At 34.4% G+C, this 25,068-nt stretch overlaps 1 protein-coding gene across 6 annotated transcripts in view; it reads right to left on the minus strand.

Annotated features, from left to right (window-relative positions):
- The window catches only part of STXBP4 (syntaxin binding protein 4), a 168,684-nt gene that overhangs the window by 84,201 nt on the left and 59,415 nt on the right, over positions 1-25,068 (minus strand). For all 6 annotated transcript variants that reach the window (XM_042915451.1, XM_042915450.1, XM_042915452.1 and 3 more), the window contains 2 exons: positions 24,001-24,090; positions 19,779-19,844 (listed from right to left, as the gene is read on the minus strand). In XM_042915451.1, the coding sequence (XP_042771385.1) occupies positions 19,779-19,844; positions 24,001-24,090 (156 nt within the window). The remainder of the gene's footprint in view (positions 1-19,778; positions 19,845-24,000; positions 24,091-25,068) is intronic.

Below are 25,068 nucleotides of genomic sequence, written 5' to 3' on the forward strand. Positions count from 1 at the left end.
TCGAAATTCTGTAATTTTTAAGCTAATCAGTAAATCTTTCAAAATGTCAATGGGCGACAGGAGGAAAAAAAAGAGACTGCAAAGAGATATATGTCTTGGTGTAATGTAACTTACGCTACTAAGCCTGAAAGAATACTTCTCTTATCAGCTTCCTACATTCACTCATTGGAGAACCCTTGTTGGTCTTTGTCCCACTACAGCTTGTGAAAAAAGATAAAAGGGTTACTGCAGGAAGAGGGCTGTTGAAGGAAAAGTGTTTAAAAAGCAAGTTACCTCTAGTTTCCTTTTCAGATTTTTAAAACATGTATACCATTTCTCTCCAGTGGATGATCTCAAAGTAATTTGCAGATATTCACAAATGAATATGCAACTCGTTCCTTATTTAAGCATGGACGCACTTTGGAGAGGGGTAGTTAATTCACAGAACTTTCTATGTGCCTCTGATATGTGCTCTCTCCTTTCTCTTTCCTTACTCCTCTTTCATGCATACATCCAGCCTACCATCCACTTCATACCCAGCCAGTTATTAAATACTGTGAAGTCTTCGTTTATGATATATTTCCACCTATTCCTTAATCTGCATTCTTGCCTCCACGACTGATTCATGTTTCCATCACCTCATAGTTAGATACTATGAGAATCACATAAATGATCACTCTGCCCATTGTGTTCTTCACTATCTGCCCATTGTGTTCTTCACTATTGCATATTCTGCATACTTTTGAAGGATCAATTTTCCCAAAATACTGCTCACGTAACAAGACTGAGATAACCTTAGGTAGTATGATAAAATAGAACCTCAGTCTCCATACTTCAAGGCTCTCCACTGCTTGTTCCAAATCTCTATTTCCAGCTTTGGCACATTCAATTCTCTTACATGATTACCATATCCAAGTACATTACTTTCCAAATTTCCCAGACTAAACTCTCCCACCTCTAAGATGCTGTCCAGCACAATGTTCCTTCTGCTATGTATACACTTTTCCTCTTTTTCCTTCATTTGATTGTCTATCATTTAAAATCTCCTTTAGATTATACCTTCTCTAATCTTCCCAGACCACTTCCGCTTACAATTTTCCCTCCTTTTATCTTTTATATCTGTTGTCTATAATTAATCACATACTACTTGGTATCTCCTATTGCTATCTTGAATTGTCATTAAAATATTAAGTATTTTACTGTCTGACTTCTAAAGCCAACGAGTCTTGATTGTTCAAATTAGAACACAAGCTGAGAGTAAAACCCTATCTAACATGAACAAGTGCTCCACTTAAACCATAAATATGAGATACAACTGAGTTGATGGTAAAAATGACAACTTTGTTTTTCATATATAGTAACTGCCTTAGAAAATCTTATTAGGTAAGAAGCTTTCATAGGAAAGTTCTTCATAAAAGATTTCAATTTTATTGGACTATTAGAATGATATTTCATTTGAATAATTACAATAACAACCATAAACCATGCTATGAAAAACACTTAATGAAAAGCAAATCACTTCATTATATTCTCTTTATATATACATTTAAAAACCCTTTCATAGTATTTATCAAGTAAATAAGATTATATCAAAACTATGTGGAATTAGGAACAGTTACACTTCATTGTGTTTTACAAATTTATTCTTAGTTTTTCATCACATAGATTTAAAAATTATGCACACTAGTTTATCTTTCCCAAAAAGTAGTTTTTCATCACAAGCTAATATAATATATGCTCTCAAGGACTATATAATCTTGAAGGTCCATTCCAACTCCACCTGTAACCCTGCTTCTATGAATTATGTGCTGACACTTCTTTGGAAAGTGTGTAAAATGATAGACACTCATAAATCCAAGAAACAACGATTTTCTTCAGTTTGTAAGAAAAAACAAAATCCCCACTTTGCAAAGGAAGATTTGGTTAAGCTTTCTGGAAGAAAAGCAGGTCAATCAAATTATAATTAGCTCTAATTAACCCTCCCAAGAGCTGTCAGCTTCTCTACCTGCACCTGCCTCATTCTCCAAAAGGTGCAAAATTGAGCTCTGACTCTGAACATCAAAGAAAACCAAAGAAACAATTTTCAGTCTCTGTCTATAAACAGAAGTCCCTAATCAAAGACAGACACACAGGTACACCTATCTCATAAATTTTACCATGTAACTTGTTCACAATATAAATATTAATTTGTTAAAATCCAGTTAAATATATTTAACCCTAAACATGCATTTTCTAGTTTAGTGAAGGTTGATAGAAAGAAAAAAAAAAAAAACAACTGTCTTCCTACTTCTCCAAGTCTGATTACAAATGTACTGAAAGAAACATCTACAGTATTGGGCATTTCCTTTCCTAATCAGAATGTCAACTCTGCTCACTGAAACCTGCTACAACACAAAAGCTATGTTTTGGCTATTTAAACATTTAGAATTTATCTGGAGTTTGGGGTTTAACAAAGAGCTGGCTTTGAAACAGAAATATGTAACTTCCAATTTAACTTTTAGAGTTTTAATTCAGTTGGGATCGTAATTTTATCAAATTTTTTTGTTTGTTTTGGAAGAACTTGACCGAGAATTCCAAGCTGTAATCTAGATAGAAGGTAATACTATTCCTAAATTCATTTGGAAGAAAAAGAAATCAGTGAGAACTGGTACCACAAATTTTGGGAAACAACAGTAACAACAGGAAAGAAAGAGGTAGGATGTGGTTCAAGGACATAGGCATATACCAAAATAGTTGGTACTGGCCAAAGAAGAGTTAGATAAAACATTCATTCACCCAATAAATATTTATTGACAAAGCAGCTGAAAGAGCAGATAGCCCCAAACAGACCCTAGAATATGTAACAGTTTAATCTATGGTAATGGAGACACCACAAAAGAGTGAGTAGTTGCAACAACAAATTATCTGGGAAGACAAAAGTATAAAGTGTAGTTCCTCATTTCATACCATAGACCAAACAAAATAATTTCATAGATAGGTTAAATAAAGACAAACACAGTGAGGTGGAAAACCAGGTTAATATGTATCTGATGTCTGGTAAGGAAGGGACTTTTAAGAAAATTATTTAAAAGGAGAAGGCACAAAGAAAAAGATCTGTCAACACAAAAACACCTGTATTAAAAAATCTTTGAAAAAATTAGGAAGGGAATTTGTAGATGGGGGAAATATTTACAACAGATTTGGTAGCAAGAGCGGGTAATAATTACAGTGTAAAGAGATCTTATAAAATGACGTGGGAAAAGAGGAAAAACAGTTATTAGGAATATAAGAGAAATGAAGAGCCAAAAGGGATGGGGGGTGGGGGATAAGACGAAGGGCATATGCTCAGGAGTGACAGAATGTCCCTAGCAATCGGATCAGGAAATGAGCTACCTTCAATATTAAAGAATTGTGATGGAATTCACAATTTCATCTGAAACTCATCACCACAGACAATCCTTGGTATCTAACATGGATGACAATGGATCAAAGTACAGTATTTTCAAATAGGGTGATTTATTTATATAGGGTTGGGTATGACTAGAGAAGTCTTGTTTTTAATTCTAAAACAGTTTGTGAATAAATCACTTAACACAATGTCAGGAGAGTCCCATATTGAAGTAAGAGTACTGAAAGTGTTTCTCACATAGTAAACTGCCAAGATAAGAGTTTTATAGTGTCAGCTGCCTTATCACTACTTCCTCCTTGGGTAAAATTTACTAGTTTGTCAGCAATATATATTGTTCTAACATCAAGAGACATAAAAGTCTGGCATGTACACAGATGCTTAAAACACACCCTGAAAGGTGTTCTCTTAGTAGCTAATGAAATTTTAGGGATTTGTACTTTTAAGTTAAATAAGAAAAATTAAAGGGAGTAATGTCTGCTGTGGTAGATAAATATACCTCTGACAACACACTAGCGATTGGGCACCTACGCTACAATGCTTTATAGGTTTTGCTCTATTTTACTTTCTTCTCACTGGATTGAGAGTTCCTTGTGAATAAGATGTCTAGCTTTCCCAGTACATCCATACAAAAGAGCATTCAATAAATGTTTCTTAAATTCCCTTGCCAAGTTTCCCTTGTAAGTCACTACAATGCATGCGTGAAACAATTGATGACAGAGTGCTGAATTGGTCCCTGAACAGCCAGAAAGTAAGTGGCTCACGGCGGGGAACCCAGAACCCCAACATCAGTTCTAGCTAAGCCAACCAACTACAGAAAATACTGTCATCAAATGAACTGGAAGGTTTCTGTGAAGAATAAGGTCATTTCCCTTCCAAATTCCTCCAACTTCAAAAATTGTGTGATTCTAATTGAGCTGACACCATTCAAATGGCTTCTGTAGTATCAACAGGATAACAAAATTTTACTCAGGTTTTCTTAAAATGGTAAGACCTTTTCTACATTAAAAAGAAAACTGTTTGGGAATGGGGATTCTGAAATAGACATCTTTGTTTGCCAATGCTTGGTCAGAATGCCACATTCACGTCCAGTGAATCACTGGATATGGCTGGTGTCTGGGCAAAGAGGGACGCCAACTGGACTGTTCTTGTGTTCCCTTTCCAAGCAAGCTGTCTTTAACTCAGGCAGTTTCTTGAGCAAAGTCTAATGTTGGAAAATACATGGGTCATATTTTGATTCACAAAAAGGGAATTAATGTTGAAAAATAAATTCAACCAAGTTTTCTTTTTTAATAAGTTTCTCCACTCAGATTGCTGTCATTATAAGAGCTTTATAATTTCATCTCTCAAAAAGGCTTTTAAAAAATCATTTAAAGATAACTGTAAATTATACACATTTGTAAGAAATAATAGACAGAGGTTCCCTGTATTCTTCAATAAGCCTCTTCCAATGCTTATAACTTGCATGACTATAACAGTAAAATATCACAAACAGGAAATTTCATTGATACAACCCACCAACCTTAATCAGATTTCACCAGTTTTATAAGCACTTGGCAATAAAGAAGAACAACCTATAGATACATGCAACAACCTGGATGTGTCCCAAGGGAATTATGCTGAGTGAAAAAAGCCAATGCCCAAAAGTGACATACTGTATGATCACATTTACATAACATTCTTGAAATGACAAAATTATAGAGATAGAGAACAGATTACTGGTTGCAAGGCGTTAGTGGAGGGAGCACAGAAGGAGGTGGCTGCGGCTATAAAAGAGTAGTATGAGAGATGCTTGTAAAGCAGATTTTTAATAGAAAATAAAAGTTGACATTTTGAGGTCACAAAGTGACTACCTGAAATGGAAACATAGGAACATTTTACTATAGTACCCTTTCAGAAGAGAAAAGACTGACAAATCAAATATATGTATTTTTCTTCTTTTCCTTTCTGAAGATGAGACAGCATCTTAGAATATCTACTAGTGCTATACTGAAATACTATAAAAAATTCAGATCACGAAAAAATAAACATAAAAAGGGTATGGGCACTGACACCACTTCTAAAAATTACAGGCTTTACTGTTTCTTTAATAAATGCAGAAAGGAACACAATCTCTAAGAGTGTAAATACATGAGTACTCCTTTAGTAAATCCCATAGTATTGTTGTTCCTTTTAGAGATATATTTAATCCGTTGTTAGTTTCCTTTGTTGCTTCATCCATCAACCAAGACAGCTCACAAGCCAGCTGCAACAGCTGTAACTAAGTTCATGTTCAACCTCAACTACCCACAGAGATTCCTGTGCTGATTTGGCCTTACGTTTCTGCCTCAGGACTTCATGCTCTTGTCAAACATTCAACCCAACCTTTGCACAGGTGAGGCTAACTGCAACTGGGCTTATCTGAACGTAAAGAAGTTGCCAAATGAGCAATTTCCCATGTTTCTTTAGCGCAAGGACTGGTTCAGACAAGCTAAATACTTTGGCTTTGGACTGTTTACCAGTTCACCGCTGCCTTAGGTCATAAACACACTGCTGAAACCAACTTGAAACAACTTAAGTGTGAGAGTACATTTTTGAAAAGTTGTTGATCAAAGGAAGTTGTTAGGAGAATGGCCCATGCCTGTTAAAAGTTGTTAGAACTTGAAAAAATAACGAGAAGTCTTATTTTGTGGGAAATTGCGCTCATGATTTTAAACAGTAAGGTGGGGTTATTCTGTAAGGCATAAAAGAGAACAGTGCAGCCAATTCCTTACAAATAAGTAAGTATTCTAGTAGTCAGCCCTGGTTGAAAAAAAGCAGCACACCTGATCCTTTCTAGAGAAAAAGGATCTCTTCATAGCTTGTTCTTGCCTTTTTAGTTCTTTCCTTCCTCCCTCTCCCTTTTTCCCTCTCTCCCTATCTTTCAGTTCTTCACTGCTTTCTTTTTGGGTCACTATACTAAATAAAGGTAATTTAATTTCCATAATTTGTAATAGTTAATGGACCTTCAAAAAGGGGAGATTATTCTGTTTTTAGGATCAGGCCACTGTCTCACAATAATTCAATTAAAAGTTTATAAATGAGTGAACAAAGGATATCAAATTGAACTGGTAACCATCATTGTAAAATAAATTAAAAATCAATCTAGTGGTGTTTTAATAATCAGGTTACCTATGTACTTTTCATATAACTCAAGTTTCTGGTTTTTAAAAGTTTTTAAGAGAAGAGTTATACACATTCTCTATTTGTGATTTTTAAACACTCTTTTGCTAATTGTGAATAAAGAAATTAATCCTTGAGGAGACAGAATTTTAGTATTTTCAACAAAGTATAGGAACTCTCATTAACAATTCATCTGTATCGCTGAAATCCCCTTAAACAGAATGATATCATTCTATATACATAAGAAGTTGAATGGTATACACGGTCAATATACTAAAAAAATAAAAACATAAAAAATAAAAAGAACAGTTTTATGGTTGATTTTGGGCAGTATATTTTTTATTGAAAGTGTATATTACTGAAATGAATAGCTGTGCCAATATGTATGGATATACTTGTATATACAAATACATACATATACTTTAAACTGTTTTTGCTAAAACTGGAAAATATACATTAATTTTTTAATGTATATTTATTTATTTTTAAAAACATTCTTTTAATGTTAATTTATTTTTGAGAGAGAGAGAGTGACAGAGTGCGAGCAGGGGAGGAGTAGAGAGGAGACACAGAATCTGAAGCAGGCTCCAGGCTCTGAGCCATCAGCACAGAGCATGCCGTGGGGCTCGAACTCACAGACTGCGAGATCATGACCTGAGCTGAAGTCGGACGCTTAACCGACTGAGCCACCCAGGTGCCCCGATGTATATTTATTTCTGAGAGAGAGAGAGAGAGAGAGACAGAGCATGAGGAGAGGGGCTGAGAGAGAGGGACATAGAACCTGAAGCAGCCTTCCAGGCACCCCTGGAAAATATACATTACATAATACTAAGAATACTATGAATCATTACAGCATGAACCATTATAGCCTCTCAATCACTAAATTACAAAGTCTTGACTGCTCCATTACTGTACATTCTATCACTGTTAAGTCTGATTGATTACTCTCATTGTATCTTTCACACAGACCTCGTTGGTGTATTTCCATTGCCACCACCAGGTTAAACCCTCTACTACTTATCACCTGGAAGAGTGCTTCTCAAATTTTAAAGTGCGTACAAATCACCTGGCGACTTGTTAGATATGGATTCTGATTCAGGAAGTCTGGGGTGGCATGTGAGACCCTGCAATGCTAACTTCCAGGTGTTACTGACACTGCTGGTCCCGGATCATGTTCTGAGTAGCAAGAAGGTAGAGTTCTAGGGGTGCCTGGATGGCTCAATCGGTTAAGCATCCAACTCTTGATTTCCACTCAGGTCATGATCTCACAGTTCGTGATATTGAGCCCAGTGTTGGGCTCTGCACCTGCTTGGGATTCTCTCTCTCCCTCTCTCTCTCTGCCCTTCCCCTGCTCATGCACACATGTGCATACTCACGCTCTCTCTCTCTCTCTCAAAATAAATAAACGTTAAAAAAAAAAAAAAAAAAGAATGTAGAGTTCTAGATTTGCAGTGTCCATTGTGGTAGCCACTAGCTATATGTGGCTATTGAGCACTTGAAATATAGCTGGTCAACTGAATTTTCAATATAGTTTTAGTTAGTTTGCATTTAAATTAAAACATTCTCAAGTATAAAATATTTTTCCATTTTACAAAACTTTACTGTTTTGATGGAGCTTTGTTTCATTTTAATGACTGCATCATTTAAGATATAATTGTTGAACTGTAGTGTTCAATAGGCATGTAAATCATTTGTGTAATATACATAAACTGATGTGGTTACTATGGATTAATTAATTTAAATTTTTAATGCAATAATGTAAGAATGTGCTTATCTGAACATTTTATGCAACAACATGAGTTACAGTAATACTTAATGTAAATCATAATTGGTATTTAAGTTGAAATGCTTATTTTTATTAGAATATAATTATTTTTTCTATTTAAAGTAGTAGGTATGGAAAAGATTTTATATTTAAAATGAAGACATATTTTTTAAAAATTTTTTTAATGTTTATTTATTTTTGAGAGAGACAGAGACAGGATGTGAGTGGGTTAGGGGCAGAGAGAGAGGGAGACACAGAATCCGAAGCAGGCTCCAGGCTCTGAGCTGTCAGCACAGAGCCCGACGCGGGGCTCGAACTCACAAGCTGTGAGATCATGACCCGAGCCGAAGTCGGACACCCAACCGACTGAGCCACCCAGGCGCCCCTAAAATGAAGACATATTACCGGTACAATATAAAATAGAGATGTATTAACTAGTAATATAATCAGGACAATAAAAAGAGGCAAATTTCATGATAAATTCAGTTGCAATCTACAAAGCTGTCTGTTGTGATGAAAAATTTTAAGTGTATAAAAAGTGAACAATATTAAGAGGCATTTTTGTACCTACATAGTGAATCTAGTGAATCTGGTAAGTTTTCTCTTAATAGTGAAACAAGAACCAATGATATCAGTCACCTGAAATCAGAAGTAAATGTTTAATATTAGTAATTTTGGCCAGCTATAAAACAGCTTGGATCGTTGCACAAAAGAGTAAATAAACCATTTTTAGATCAAGATGGTAATTTCAGTTATGATAAAAGACTAGAAAAGATATTTTACCAAAAATGAAAGATCATCAATTAAGTCACAAAACAAATGCCTACAGAATACAAGAACTTTTTAACAACATCAATGATCCATTGATTTAAAATCTGAAAAACTACAAAGACCTTTCTTTAGCTTTAGGTGAGCCATGTGACATAGGAGACACTGCCCAATTCAAACTTCATGCATGTACTGTCTTAGGGAACTTCCAAATTTATGACAAAAAGCTATCAATCTGCAGCCTAAAAAAAATCAAACTTGTGGTCTAGATATTTTTAACTTTTACATCTTTCAAAGAAAGAGTTTCAGCTGGATATTGAATAAAATTGCTTATCATAATAGATGATGCTGCAGCCTTGTTGGATCAAAAATTCAAACTTACTGACATTTTCCAACAAGAGACTGTTTTCTTTATTGCTTCATTCCACTGTACATTACATGTGGAAAATATCTGTGCTCAGTTTTTGAAACTGAATGTGTGAAAAACGTCATGGATACAGTTGTTAATATTGTTTAGTATATATGTGCAAATTCTATGACTCTTCACTAACTTTAGAAGACAATGGGTTTAATGATCCTGTGTTCTTTGCCAATACTCTTTGGCTGAATTGTGCAAGAGTTTTACAAAGATTTGCCATATTTTTAACTTGAATTAAAAATTTTCTTAAAACAGAAGGAATGCTTGCCTAATATTCAATAATCAAGGACAAAAAAAATCATTATCACACTGCACATGAATAAGCTAAATTTAAAGCACCAAGAAAAGGGAAGGCTTATTTGTGAAGCCAAACAAGTATAAGAATTTATACTGACATTAAAACTTTTAATAATATCCATCAATAATAATGATTTTACATATTTTCTACCATAAATTAATATGCAGATTTTAATTATTCATAGTGTCACATAAACTAGTTACAAAAAACTAAGAAAAATTTAAGGTATGCTAAGTTGATACTGATAAATTTAGAATTGCTTTCAATATATACTTCTTTGAACTTGATGTTAATGGTATTAAGAATTAGTGATATACTTAATTTGAAAAGATGTAGTTTTGAAATAATTTGCTTGAAAGGCAAAGTCTTCTAGAAAAGCATGAAATCGTTTTATCCATATGCATGCAAACATTATTACAAAAAGATTGTGGTATTCAGTTAGTAGAAAATTTTTAAGTTATGTCTGGAAAATTTGTGTATATGAAACCATTTTTTCAACAGTAAATCTTGTTAAATCTAAACACAGATACAGCATTTTCAATGAAAATTTAGTGTACAAAATAAGATATGCTCTAAGTGTAAATAACACTGGACTTCAAAGATACAGTATGAAAAAAGAATGTAAAAATATCTCATTAATGAATTTTTAATATTATTGCATCTTCAATCCTATTTTAGATATATCAGACTAAAGTATATTTAAAATAATTTTACCTATTTCTTTTTACTGTTTTAAAAATGTGGCCACTAGAAAATGAACAATACGGGGACGCCTGGGTGGCTCAGTCGGTTAAGCATTTGACTTCAGCTCAGGTCATGATCTCACGGCTTGGGAATTCAAGCCCCGTGTTGGGCTCTGTGCTGACAGCTTGGAGCCTGGAGCCTGTTTCGGATTCTGTGTGTGTGTGTGTGTGTGTGTGTGTGTGTGTGTCTCTCTCTCAATGGCCCCTCCCCTGTTTGTACTCTCTCTCTCTCTCTCTCTCACACACACACACAAAAATAAATAAATATTTAAAAAATTTTAAAAAAGAAAATTAACAATACATAGGGGGCTCTCATACCTCCACTGGACAGTGCTGGTCCACACTATTACAAAAGCCTCTTATTTGATCTTGAGTTACTGAATACTCTTAAGTATAGATATTCTTCATTCATCCCTTTATTCACCAAATATTTACTGAGTACCTACTCTGTGTCAGATATTATTCTAATATAAATCAGAGAACACAGCAGAGATAGCTCCCCTACGAAGCTTACCCTCTATTTGGGAGATATAAAGGGCAAAAACATGACAAGCATATAACACCTAAGAAAGCAATTAATAATACCACAAAACTTCTCCACACATAGTAAGGGTTGGAGGTCAGTGGAGTGAGGGTGCAGGGAACGAGGGGAGGGAAGAATGATAAGAGGTGAGGTCACTGAGGTAAGAGGAGTGTGAGAACAGCAGATCAGGTAGGTCATCATAGGCTCTCACATTGACTTGTAGGCTACTACTGGTAGGATTTTGGCTTTTACTCTGTGATGGAAATCCCTAGAGAGTTCTAATTTAAGTTTTAAAAAAATACTTCTGGTTGCTCTGTTCAGATTAGACAGTATGGTGGTGGAACAAGGGTAAGAGCAGGGTGATCTGGTAGGAAGCTGTCATTACAACACAAGCCACAGATGATGGTGGCTTAGACTAGTGATGGATGTGGTGAAAAGTGGTGAAATTCTGTAGCTTTAAAAAAGTAGGGCTAACAAATTGGATGCGGAGTGTGAAGGAAAGAAAGGGATCAGATTATAGGTGAAGCAAGTTGATAATTTTTCTCCCTGTCAAGTATCTTCAGAGGCGGTCTGTTGTCTAAAATCTTAGGTTGGTATTCAAGTGCCTATATGCTTTGGCCCCAACATAGCCACCCAAACGCCACTTCCTAACACTTTTCATCTGTCCATAGCTCTCTTATATTCCTGGGCTTTTAATAATGCTGCTGCTGCTGCTGATAAAAGAATACAAACCTAAGTTACTATTTTTGAGGAACCTACTATATTATGACAGTTTTACTCTGAAAGTCTCAATTCCTATGAACAAATTATAAGACAGATATCATCACCACAGTGTTAGATACGAAAACACAAACATACTAACAGTTACTGTACAGTTAGTGTGCAAAAGGCCTATTTTGACCCTCAAGACTTTTTCTTTCATAGCATGATTTCTATGCTGTGCCCTCCGTCTGGAAAGTTCTTTCCTTTCTATGTCTGGCCCAGTTCATGTATGCGTCACCCTCTCTATAAAAAGTCTCATTATCTTCTCAGCCAGAATTAGGTTTTCCTCCTCTAAAGCAAATGGTTAAAACAAATCATTCCCACATATTTTTCAGCACCTAGCATTTCTTTTTCTAGTATTTATAATAATGACAATGATAGTTTATATTTGTTGAGTGCTTACTATGGGCTGTACACATTTATACTATATATGCTATATATGTTGTTTAATACTTCTAACAGTCTTGTGAGGGATCCCATTATCAAACTCATTTTAGAAGTGATGGAAATGAGGCTTGGAGAGATGAAGTAGCTTGCCCAAGGTCAAGAGCAAGCAAGAGGCAGGATCAGAATAAACCTACATGGTCTAACTCCAAAGCCTATTATCTGCCTCATTACTCCTTACATTAATTCACCATTCATCATATAAGATTTTTTTTCCTATTTATTTTTCCATCTATGTCCCATCTTTTTCTATTGAATCTTGTTAAGTTCTGAGACATATTTGTCTTATTTATTCATGAAGACCCAACCTTCCCTAATAACAGAAATTAATCTGTTCAGAGAAATAAATACAGGAGGGCCTCAAGTGGAAGAAGTAGGTATTGCAAGGGGAAAAAAAGCAAAATTGTTAAATTTTTCTTTAGAATCATTTCTTAATCAGTCCTTAATGTAAATATTTTGTCAAGTATGCTCTATATTCTAAAGTTTTAAGCTCTAACCATTTAGGAGAAAAGACAATTTTAATTAAATGTAGGAAAAAACCCACCTTCTCATTTGTTCCAAATGTAAAAATCAACAAAGAAGATGTCTAAATGTCTACTTTCAGGATGCAAACACTAAAACATAAAAAAGCCTGGCCATATAAACTGATGCAGGAATTTAAGACACAGCTAAAAACGCATACCAACCAAAGCACGAAAATATTTAATGAGTCTTAAAATTGGCCAAAAAAATAGAGGACTTTTAAACACTTATTATTTGGAAATAATTTTGAGTGCACAGCAGAGTTGCAAAAATTAGGAGTAGTACAGAAAACATCCTCATACCCTTCACCCAGATTTACCTAGTTCACCAGATTTATCCTTTCATTAACATGTTCATGAGTGAGAAATACGCTTGTAAGCCACTGGTATATACAGGTTGTTGCTGAAGTCCTGCAAATTCTCAATCTCTCTCATATAGAAACACACATATACATGCACACACATGTGTATAGATGTATATGCATAAAACACATATACACACACATCACTTTTTTTCCTTAACCTTCTGAGGGTAAGTTACATACATCATGGCTCTTTACCCCTAAAAACTTCAGTATTTCCTAAGTATAAGTATATTCTCATATAACCATAGTTTAGTTGTCAAATTTAGGAAATTTAACACTGATCCAATACTTTTATCTAATCCACCATTTGTACTCCAAGGTTGTCAACTGACCCAATAACATCCTTTAGAACATTTTCCCCACTCCAGTGCATGATCCAGTCTACTATGGTCAGGTCTTGTATTTATTCTCCCTGTCTTTAGGCTCTTTTCATCTGAGATCTTTTATTGCTTTTCTTTCTTCTTTTTTTTAATGACATTGATATCTTTGAAGAATACGGCCATTCTGTCTTTCTCTTGTGCTCCTTCTCTCTCTTTCACACACACACTTAAAAAAAATAAAACTATTCTTGATTTTGAGTTTGTCTAATGCTTTCTCATAGCTAGACTCAGGTTACATGTTCTCTGCTGGAGGACTACATAGGTGATGTGTCCTTTTCAAGGTTTCACATTTGGAGTCACATTCTCCATCTGTTCTTCTTCTCTGGTGCTATCAATTTTTAGCACCGGGCAAGGTGTTGTCTTATTTCACTACTGTATAATTATTATTTTCCTCTAGCAATTAATAAGCAGTTTATAGAGAGCTACTTTAAAATCATGTAAATATGTAAATACTCTGCTCTTCATCAAGATTTCCCCCTAGATTTAGCATCTGATGACTCCAGCCTGATTCAGTCTATACTAAAACAGATGCAAAATGCTGATTTCCCAAATCTGGCAGCCTCTGCAGTTACGTCAGCACTCAACAGTATAATGAGCAAGAGCTCCCCTTTCTCCCCATTAATTAACTAATCTATTTACTAATGGTATGGACTTAAGGATTACTTTTTTCAATGGTCTGCAACTCATTACTGTATTTAATTATTTTGGTACTCAAGTTCTTCCAGATTTAGCCAGCAGGAGCCCTTTTCAAGCTTATTGCTTATGACATGACCCCGTCATTTGGAGCACTTCCTTATTTTCTGGTAAAATGAGATGTTCTAAGTTCATCTTGTATTTACCCTCCCTCCAATGCTTAAATCAGTCATTTCTCCAAGGAGACTGGGTTCCTTTAGTAGTTAATGATATCTGGGCATTTACATATGCTATGTGTTCACTGCTGTTAGAGTGTCTGCTTCTTGGTTCTTACAACTGACAGAGTTAGGGAATGAGTATATATATATACATATATATATATGTATATATATATATATATATGTATATATATATATATATACACACACACACACACACACATATATATGTATATATATAATGCATAAAAATATACATATATGTATGTGCACATATACATATAGATATTAAATTTTTTTTTTATGTCTATTTATTTTTGAGAGACAGAGAGACAGAGCATGAGCTGGGGAGGGGCAGAGAGAGAGGGAGATACAGAATCTAAAGCAGGCTTCAGGCTCCAAGCTGTCAGCACATAGCCCGATGTGGGGTTCGAACTCACAGACCTCAAGTTCATGACCTGAGTCTAAGTTGGACGCTTAACCGATTGAGCCACCCAGGCACCCTGACATACAGCTATTTTAGAAATGATACAGTCACAATACCTCCAATTCCAGTCCATCTCATAGGATTCTTTTGTGACTTTACTCTATTTTGTATGTCTGTGCGTTTTCATTGAGATTCTGGCTCTCAACGACAATCAACACATTTGCTAACATCCATAATACATCTAAAATGGTTTCAGACTTGCTTTGCCTGCACCACTAAAACAACAATAAAACTAAACAACAACAACAACAAAATACTAAAAAAAGGTTCAGGATTTGTCTGCAATTCTTTTCCAACTCAGTCCCAACCTGTCAAAGTCTGAACACAAATACTGTGTTCACAAGTTACTTGAATTGGTTTTCCTTTAGCATGAGGATGGTATTCGTTTGAAATACAAACAGATTCATTTATTTCAGTTGGCTTGTAGCTTTAGGTTCATTTTCCCTTCCTTATCTTTATTGATTTCTTTGTACATGTGTTGAGCGTGTAGAATATTAACATGCACCCAAAAGTAAAAATTACATAAAAAGTAATTCTCAGAGAGGTGTCTCTCCATCCTGTATCTTTTCCACCCTGTGTCCACCCACACCATAGATAACCAGTTTCATCACTGTGTCGTCTTCCTTTGGTGTCTTTCATAAGAGATAAACAGATATATAACTGCTCTTGTTTAAACATTGCATATATGCTCTTTTGAACTCTGCTTTTTTTCCTTGGTAATATCTCCTGGAAATCACTCCATATTACTCAAGAGGAATTAAGGTAAGTTTCCAATATTTTCTAATTACAAACAAGACTGCAATACTGTGCATATATATTTTAATACTACTAGAGGCATATTTTCAGGGTAAATTCCTAGACATGAGATTGTCAGGTCAAAGGGTAAATGATATATTGATTTGTTAGAACGGCCAAATCCTCCTTCATAGGGGCACCATTCTGCATGCCAGATAAGAATGACTGTTTCAAAACATCCTCACCAACAGAGTACCATCAAGCTTTTGAATTTTTGCTCATCTGATAGGTGAGAAATGGTATTGGCATAGTTTTTCTAAAAAAAAAAAAAAAAAAGCTTTGTTGAGGCAGAATTCTTCTATAGTAAATTTCAATATAGTAAAATTTATTAATTTTAGGTATACAGTTTGTTAACTTTGTTTAACCCAAGGTTATAAAAGTTCCTTCTAGGATTTAATTGTTTTAGTTCTTATGTTTATATCTATAATAATTCAGTTAGTTTTTTAGTATGACATGGGGTAGGGGTGGAGATTCATTTTTTTTCCTCATACAAGTATTTTCCTTAATCTATCCCCTGTATTGTAATGAGCATCTTTCCCCCAGGTGAATTGTCTGTGAAACTTTTCGCATACCAAATGATTCTAAGTGTGGGTCAATTTCTACCAGTGTCACATTATGTTAGCTCCAGGCTTATAGCCAGGAGGAGAAGTTTGTCTGATTATGTACACTCTTCCAATTCCTTTGGTAGTTACTTATTTTTTGATGTCAGGTTTTAAAGCTGTTTTCTGTTGGAAGATGTCTTTGGCCAGTTTTTATACTCTATCATTACTAGAAGCTGGAAGTCCTATCTGAGTGTAGACTTAATTGGTATTTCTCTTATTATGAGAAAGCTTATCTTTTCCTATAATTAAGGGACATTTTCATAATGTTTTTTGGGCGAACTATCTGTTCATGTCTTTGCCAATTTTTCTACATCATTTTTCGCTTCTCAACTGTTACAACTTCTATCTGGTTATTACTTGTGTACATGAATACAATTGAGTATTGCATTTTGATTTTATATCTTGCTAGCTTGTGAATTTTTCATTGAATGAATTTTATCATTGATTGTCAATGGTATTCTGGATAACTATTATATCATCTGTAAGCAAATGGTTTTACTTATTTCTTTTCTAATTCACATACCCCTAGTTGTTTTTCTAGTCTAAATGCATTTTCTTTTTTTGTGTGCTGTTTCTATCAGGTTTAGGCACTGATGTTATACTAGTTTCAAAAGAAGAACTTGGAAATTTTCTTTCATTTTTTTTTATCCTCTGAAGCCACTTATGTAGTTTTGGGATTGCCAAAGGTTTGGTTAAGTTCCCCTGTAAAACATCTGGCCTGGTCCTTTTCTAGAGGGTAGTTTCTTGATAACTCTGCTTCTTTTATGTAAATTGATCTGTTAAGCTTTCTATCTCTACTGAGGTCAGTTTTGACAAACTATATATTCCTAAGAAAATCTTTTAAAAGAGCTTCTAAAACATCATTAACATGATCCCATTCATGTTAATTGAAATAACTATGATGGTCTCAACTCAGTCATATTTTGTTGAAATTATTGTGTGCATATATTATATTTACTGTGTTTATTTTGTGTGTTTCTTTCGCTTTTTTTTTTCCTTTAAATTACTTTTGGTATTTTGTAAGGTGTGTATTTTCATTCCATAGGTTACCTTTGTTTATTACTTTTTATAGTGCCTGAAATCTCCTCTATTTTTACCTAATGTTTTACTATCTGACATCAGCCTTACTTACACAACAGAGTGGTTGCATTCTATTTTCCTTTTTTCCCCCTGCTTTATCCTCTCATTTTTTAAATAAATTGCATCTTCTGATTTTTTTTGTCAGACATGTGACCTCAGTCTCATTTTTGTCTCAGCAATAGAATATCTGTGAAATGCTCATTCTTTGGGAAACTCTGGACAAAGTTATTCCAGTAATTTTTTGGCTGGATGAAACTCATCCTCTCCTAGATTCCTCAGGAATACTACGTATGTGCAGCATTCTCTGAATACTGGCACATTCCAAACTATTTTTCCAGGGCCTTGGTATCTGAAAGTCAGCTTGGCTGTATACATTTTGGTTTACATTTTCTTTCCTTTAGTTTCTTGAAAATGGTGCTCTACTTGGCCTTACTTTGTTGTGCTGAGAAGGCTGATGCTGGTCAAATTCTATTGTCTTTGTAAGTTATTTGATCTTTTCACTTGGAGGCATGGTGCATTTTCCTATCTTTAAAGCCTAATACGTTTACTGGATATGTCATAGAGTTGATCTTTCGAGGTCAGATTTCCCTAGTACCCAATGAGAGATTCAGGTCTTCTTTTATTCTGGGAAGTTTTCTTGGATTATAGTTCTAAATATTAGTGTTGTTCAGTTGTTTTATTTCTTCAAGAAACTCTTTTACTTCCTTTCACTATCGTTGTCCTGGTTATGGCATTTTTTTTCCAATGCTTTTTTATCTATCTGTATTTATAAACTTAGTTTTCATTTCTGATATGCTTTTGTCTTTTCCTATTTCTTTCCTAAGTTTTACCAACTCTCCTTTTACTTCTTCCTGCCTTTTTTTAAAATCAATTTCTATTCTTAGTTTTTTAAAAAATTTCTGATTTAAAGTGTTTTTTTGTAGTGGCAAATGCTTTGTTTAAGGATATTTGAGTTTGGAGTGTCATATTAGTTTTCTTCAGCTTTGTGGCCAAATTGTTTTGGAGAGTTTTTATCAGAAGGAAAACTTTAATTCATATTGTCTGATTTTTTACAGTAGTTTTGTAATAATGGGGACAGATTTAATTTTTTTTTTTCCTATTCCTTTTTCTTTCACAGAAAGAGTTCTTAGTTCAACAGCACACTCTCCTGTGCAGTTCTTTATGGATCATGATTGTCATGATGGAGGTAGATGGAAAGGACTGGTATGTATTGTTTCTCTTTCATTTCTGCATAATCTTTAATTTTCTCCTCTTATTTCCTTATTGCCTAGTCTCCAAGGGATACCATCTTGTTTCTGTTCACTTGGTTATTCCCCAGAGGCAATGATTTTCCAATGTTGCCACTTCTGGTTACACACTTCCTCAAGTCCTGGGAACCACCAACTACTATTCTGTGCTTAGAGTCTGGCATTCATTATTGCATTTTCTTTCTGGAGGTGATTTTATTTGAACTTTGTCTAATTGTTCTGTTTTTCCTAGTTCTTTTCCAGAGTCATTGAAGGCTTACCACCCCTGTTCTTTGTATTCTAGGTTTCAGCCGCAGGCAAGCTGCAGGAGTTTGAAATTTTTTTATTCTATTTATATATATTTTCAAAGATGTGATGTTTTATGTCACAGTCATATTGAAGGTATGGGTTCTATGTGATTTTATTAGCTTTCTTTGTCGATTTTATGTTTTCTGGGGGATGAAGTCAGGGAAATTCAAAATCAATTGATTGTCAGTGATCTCTAGAAACGTTCTTTTATGTTTCTACTCTTAACAATATTTATTTGTATGTCTATTTCATGATAATGCCACTGTATCTGTTCTGTTGTAAGCTGCCTAAAATTTTGTGAAGAACAATGCAGAGTAAAAATAAATTTTTACTTTTTAGTACTAAAAAATAAAAGTAGGGGCACCTGGGTGGCTCAGTTGGTTAAGCATCCGACTCTTGATACTGGCTTAGGTCATGATCTCCTGGTTCATGAGACTGAGCCCCATTTTGGGCTCTGGGCTAACAGTGCATCCAGTTGATATTCTCTCTCTTTTTCACTGCCCCTTTCTTGCTTGCATGTGTACGCACTCTCTCTCTCTTTCAAAATAAATAAATATACATTAAAAAAAAATGAAAGTAAAAAATCCTCTGCCTTGGAGGTTTCTTTTCTTCTTTTGTTTTTTCTTTAATACAATGAAGTATGAGAAACAGAAGAAAAGAAAAAGGGAAAATAAAAGGGTAAAACAATAGAATAGCAATGAGATTAGCCATTTCAGTCCATGGTTATCTGGTTTTGAAAGCAATTTCTTTGAGCAACAGTAGCAGGACTTCAGCACAGAAACAGCCTCTGAAAGTGATTGCCATTAAGATTTATGCTATTTTATACTATGTTACTCACATCTGTAAGCTCTAGGATATTACACAGCATCATTGCTATATACCTCATATGTTTATGCACTTACACATAAAACACACATATGTAATATATGCACTTACTTGTTTCACATTCTGGAGTTCTTCTGTCAACTGTTTCTTTTGCCTTTCTGATTCAAATAGTTTTTCCTATATTTAAAAACCACTGAATTAATAACATGTTATGAAGTACCAATGAGTATCATTCTCAGGACTTTATTTCAACATTTATAAATTGTCCAAACATCCAATCGCTATAATCTGAAAGTAGTTCTCAGTTTTCTAGCTTTACACATACCATTCAAAATTAGTTATTTACAGTACAACTGTGATATAAATGCATTTCCTGTTAACTGTAAATAGCCATTTTGTACACTCTTCACTTCTGAGCTCCAAAATAAATCCATCAGGATGAAAATGTGTAAATACTAACAAAATTTGGAAAAGAGCGATCATTACCCAGGTGCTTCCAAACTGAAGAGCATTACTGTTACATCTTAGAGGTAAAGGTCTCTTACCACATGAAAGAGGACATAAGAAATTGGATTGACTATTCTTTTCCTGATTTAGCTTGTACTTGGAAGATTATCCACAAAAATGAAGATATGGCTACCATAACCAAACTACAAAATAATAGTTACTAATGTAGAATATGCATGCAAATTAAATACTATCATCTTTTAACATTAACTTAAGCACATACTCTAAAACATTCAGTGTTTTAAAAATATATCATAAATAAATCCACATTTTATTGATCAAATCAAAAATACTCAGAGTAATTTAAGGACCATTTTACTATAAACTTGGGCAGAGGAACTGCTTGAAGATTAAGTTGAGTGGTAAATATTCATGGCAACATTGCAATGTTTATAAGAAGCATTCTGCTTCCTGGTATATTTCAGCTCATTCTTATCTAACAGATGAAATGAGGGTGTATGAAGATGAATATCATATAGCAATCTAATGAATCTGCCACAGGCCGGGAGCCAGGAAACTGCTGGCTCTCATGCTTTGATGCTCTAGCAACTCACCTTCACTCTGTGTCCTACTTTTTTTGCATCTGTAAATGGAAAATACATCTATTTTCATTCAGCTTTGCAAACCAGTAGCAATCTAAACTTTGTAGGGAGATGGCTTCAAGTTAAATAAAGAACACATCACTTTTAAAAATCATTCTTGTAAAATAAAGAAAAAAGTAGCCACTGGCATCAACTTATCTTGGTTTCGTTTTTATTTGTATTGTACCTCAAGTCAGAGATGAAGGATAGAGATGTCACAGGATAACAGCAAGTGACTAGAGAGCACCTACACATTCTGTGAACTGCATTTAACAACCTCTGTCATTTGTGTGTGTGTGTGTATAACACAAGTAAAAATACTGAAGGTACAAATGTTACCTCAATGAAGTATTTATTGCTTTGTACACTCTATATGGCCAAACAAGTGGTTCTCAGCCACTAGGTTTCCAGGTAAAGTAAATTATAAAATACAGAATATGCTTTATCTGAGATTTTAGGTCCTATCACATTAGGGTATGTTCAGTTACGTTTTACAGACATTAAACGTGAATCCTGATTTATTGAATAGCTATTTAGGGAAGCCCTGCTTAAACATTATCTAAATACACTTTTAAATTAAAATTCTAATAATTAATACTGATATTCAAATAAAAACTGAAATATATCACTAAACAATGATAAATATTAAGAAAATGAAAAAAGACTTGAGAGCCTCTCAAAATTCTAATGAACCATAAGATTAAATGGTTTACAGAGAGATAAATTATGTAAGATGCTATTTTACCAAGATAACCATTGTTGGAGATGTTTTCAAAGAGAATATGAGGAAATATTGTCAATTTATTCTTAAAGCTAAATTTGTATTTTTTCATTTTGTGACTCTTAACTGTTATACCAACAAATGTAGAAGTGGTTTCAAAGTTGTAAAAAAGTCTATAAATATTCCTTTAGTAATGGAATGTTCATACACACTTGGAAGGAACATGAATTGGTAAAATCTTTTGAAGGGTAATTTGGTAGCATGCATAAAATTTTATGTGACATATCCTTTGATAAAGCAATCTGACTTTCAGAAATATTCAATTTGTATTTTTAAAATTGTAGAAATTACTCAAAGATACAACTACAAAGCTATTTATGAAGGAATTATTTTTAATTTTTTTTAAGTTTATTTATTTTTATTTTTTTTTAATGTTTTTATTTATTTTTGAGAAAGAGAGAGAGAGAGAGAATGAGCAGGGGAGGGGCAGAGAGAGGGAGACACAGAATCTGAAGCAGGCTCCAGGCTCTGAGCTGTCAGGACAGAGCTGACGTGGGGCTCAAACTCATGGACGGTGAGATCATGACCTGAGCTGAAGTCGGACGCTCAACCGACTGAGTCACCCAGGCGCCCCAAGTTTATTTATTTTTGAGAGAGAAAGAGACAGAGTGTGAGTGGGGGAGAGGCAGAGACAGAGAGAGAGAAAGAGAGAGAGAGAGAGAGAGAGAGAGAGAGAGAGAGAGAGAAGACACAGAATCCGAAACAGACTCCAGGCTCTGAGCTGTCAGCACAGAGCCTGACACGGGGCTCAAACTCTGAATGGTGAGATCATGACCTGAGTGGAAGTTGGACACTAAACCAACTGAGCCACCCAGGCACCCCTGAAGGAATTCTTTTTAATAGTGGAAAACTGGAAACAGCTTAAATATTCATCTATAAGGAACTGGCTAGAAAACTTAGGACAGAACCATTTGATGGCAGAAGAGCCATTGGGGAGAATTTGGCAGATATGCATATATTAACTTGAAAAGTAGCCTAAAATATAAGGCTAACAGGGGTGCCGGGGTGGCTCAGTCAGTTAAGCATTTGACTCTTGATTTCAGCTACTTGATTCCACAATTTGTGGGTTGGAGCCCTGTGTTGGGCTCTGTGCTGACAGCATGGAGCCTGCTTGGGATTCTCTCTCTCTCCCTCTCTCTCTCTGTCCCTCTCCTGCTCATGCTCTCTCTCAAATTAAATAAATCGACTTAAAAAAAAGAAGATATAAGGCTAACAAAGAGAGGGGAAAAAAAGAAAGCAAGCTGTAAAAAAGTGTGCAGTGTGTGAAGAAATTAATGTTAAAGTTAAAACACACATATACATTTATTTTTAGAAATATAATTGGCTGTATAGAAAAAGGCTCTCGGGATGCCTGTGTAGCTTAGTTGGTTAAGCACCTGACTTCAGCTCAGGTCATGATCTCACGGTTTGTGAGTTCGAGCCCCGCGTTGGGCTCTGTGCTGACAGAGCAGAGCCTGGAGACTGCTTCAGATTCGGTGTCTCCCTCTCTCTCTGCCCCTACCCTGCTCATGCTCGCTCTGTCTCTGTCTCTGTCTCTGTCTCTCTCTCAAAAATAAACATTAAAAAAAATAAAAAAAAAAAAAAAGAAAAAGTCTCTAAAAGGACAAACAAGGTACGTTTAACAATGGCTTCCTCTAGAAGTTGGAGTTTAAATACTAAGGTAGGAAAGAAATTTCTTCCTTTTTTTAGGTGAGGTGTAAAGATTTCAGTTTAATAAAAATTAAATAAACATAGATTTTTACTTATTTCAGAAAGTAAAGTAAAATAATTGAAAAAAACATATTCCTATGGTGAATTAATCATGAATCAAGTAGTTACAGTGCTTTTCTTAAAAGACTTGGAAAATCTAATGTATTTCTGTAAAAATTAGGATATAATTTAATATTCTACTAAAAACAAAATGAAAATATGTAAAATGAATCAAAATCTTAAAGTATATTTGGACACAAAGTATATTTGGGCACACTGTGTGTCTATTCTTCTCTTAATCATATTGCTTTAATTCCAAATTATGTTACCAAAACAAGAGGTCTCTGAAGCATGTATTTTCCATGGGAAAAAAGTATTTCCAATCAACATCTAAGGGATCCAAAATTGTCATGGCTTGCTTTGTTGACTCATCTAATCTTTTTTGGCTTCTCATCCTTGCCACCAATATGAGAACAAAAAGGGGCAGAAGTAGCCAGATCAGAAGGTATGAGCAAAAACCAGTCTACCCTGAATCTTATATGGACATGGTGAAATATAAATAAGTATGTGAACCAAAAAGTTGACTCTTTAAAGGCCTATTGACTAAATAAATGATCTATTTTGTGATATTAACAGTTTTTGCAATATTAATTTTATTTATAATATTACAAGCATTAATATCATACATTTGATAATTTACTTATAATAAATATAATAATTTTCTTCCTTTTCTTTTTTTCTAAGCAAAATGTAAGGAGGCGAAATTGGAGATTACCTTGAGTGTATTCACTTCCTCCAAGGCATCATTTCTTTCACGCTTAAGCCTTTCCATTTCATCTGCCTCTAAGGAATCACAGGGAAGAAGCTGTCAACATTAAAATACAAGAAAAAAGTTATGCATTAAATGTTAATTATGAGAACTAGCATGAAAATCCTTTTTGACGAGTGTTAAGCTTTTGCATTTTAATAACAAAATTTGGTTTCTTTGGAGTCATTTGATTAGATGAAAGAGAATATTAAAGCAACCTGGGGAAACTTGATTTAAGCTTAACTTCACATTACTGTTATTTATAACAGAATCTAGATGATTATAACATATACATATCCTGTTGTCATCTTTATGATTGTTTCAACAATATAATTTCCCTTAAAAGTCCAAATTCTAAGACTATGTTTATAATGTCAAAAAGACGTTGAGTTATTGACATAAACTCTTCCCCAAAGACATCCACGCCAAGTACATGGTATGTAAGGCTAACAAAAGGCTGGACATTATCAACCAAGATGGTTTATGTAAACCCAGTAAAGTTCATTAATCGATTATATGTCTTGTTTTAACAAAATAAAATGCAATATTAACAGCCAAGCAGCTTAAAAAGATCCCTGCACAGAAATTGTGGATTGAAAGTAATATTAATAATTCATGCACAAGTGAATAACAACAACAACAAAATACCAGAGATGACAATTTCTCTTCTCTTACTGCTAGCATGATCTCTTTGACAGTCAATTACAAGGTAAAAAACAATGACAATCTAATCAGAGATAAAAATCCAAGTCTAATTACAGCCATCTTGTATGTATACATTATAACAGAATAAAAAAAGTATAGAAAATATAATTTAAAGGACTATGTGGAAAAAATGATTGCTCTTATAAGAATGGGCTTAAGGTAGGGCCTTTCAGAGAGGAGAGGTAAATACAAAAGATCATAAAAATAATTAATAATGTCACCATTTATTATGAACTTACTGTGTGCAGATACATTGCTAAGGACTATATATATATATTCAAAGTTATATACTTCCTATAACCTTGTCTCCATTTAACTGAGGAGGAAACG

The sequence above is a fragment of the Panthera leo genome, chromosome E1 (assembly GCF_018350215.1).
Source record: "Panthera leo isolate Ple1 chromosome E1, P.leo_Ple1_pat1.1, whole genome shotgun sequence".
In the NCBI taxonomy this organism is placed as follows: domain Eukaryota; kingdom Metazoa; phylum Chordata; class Mammalia; order Carnivora; family Felidae; genus Panthera; species Panthera leo.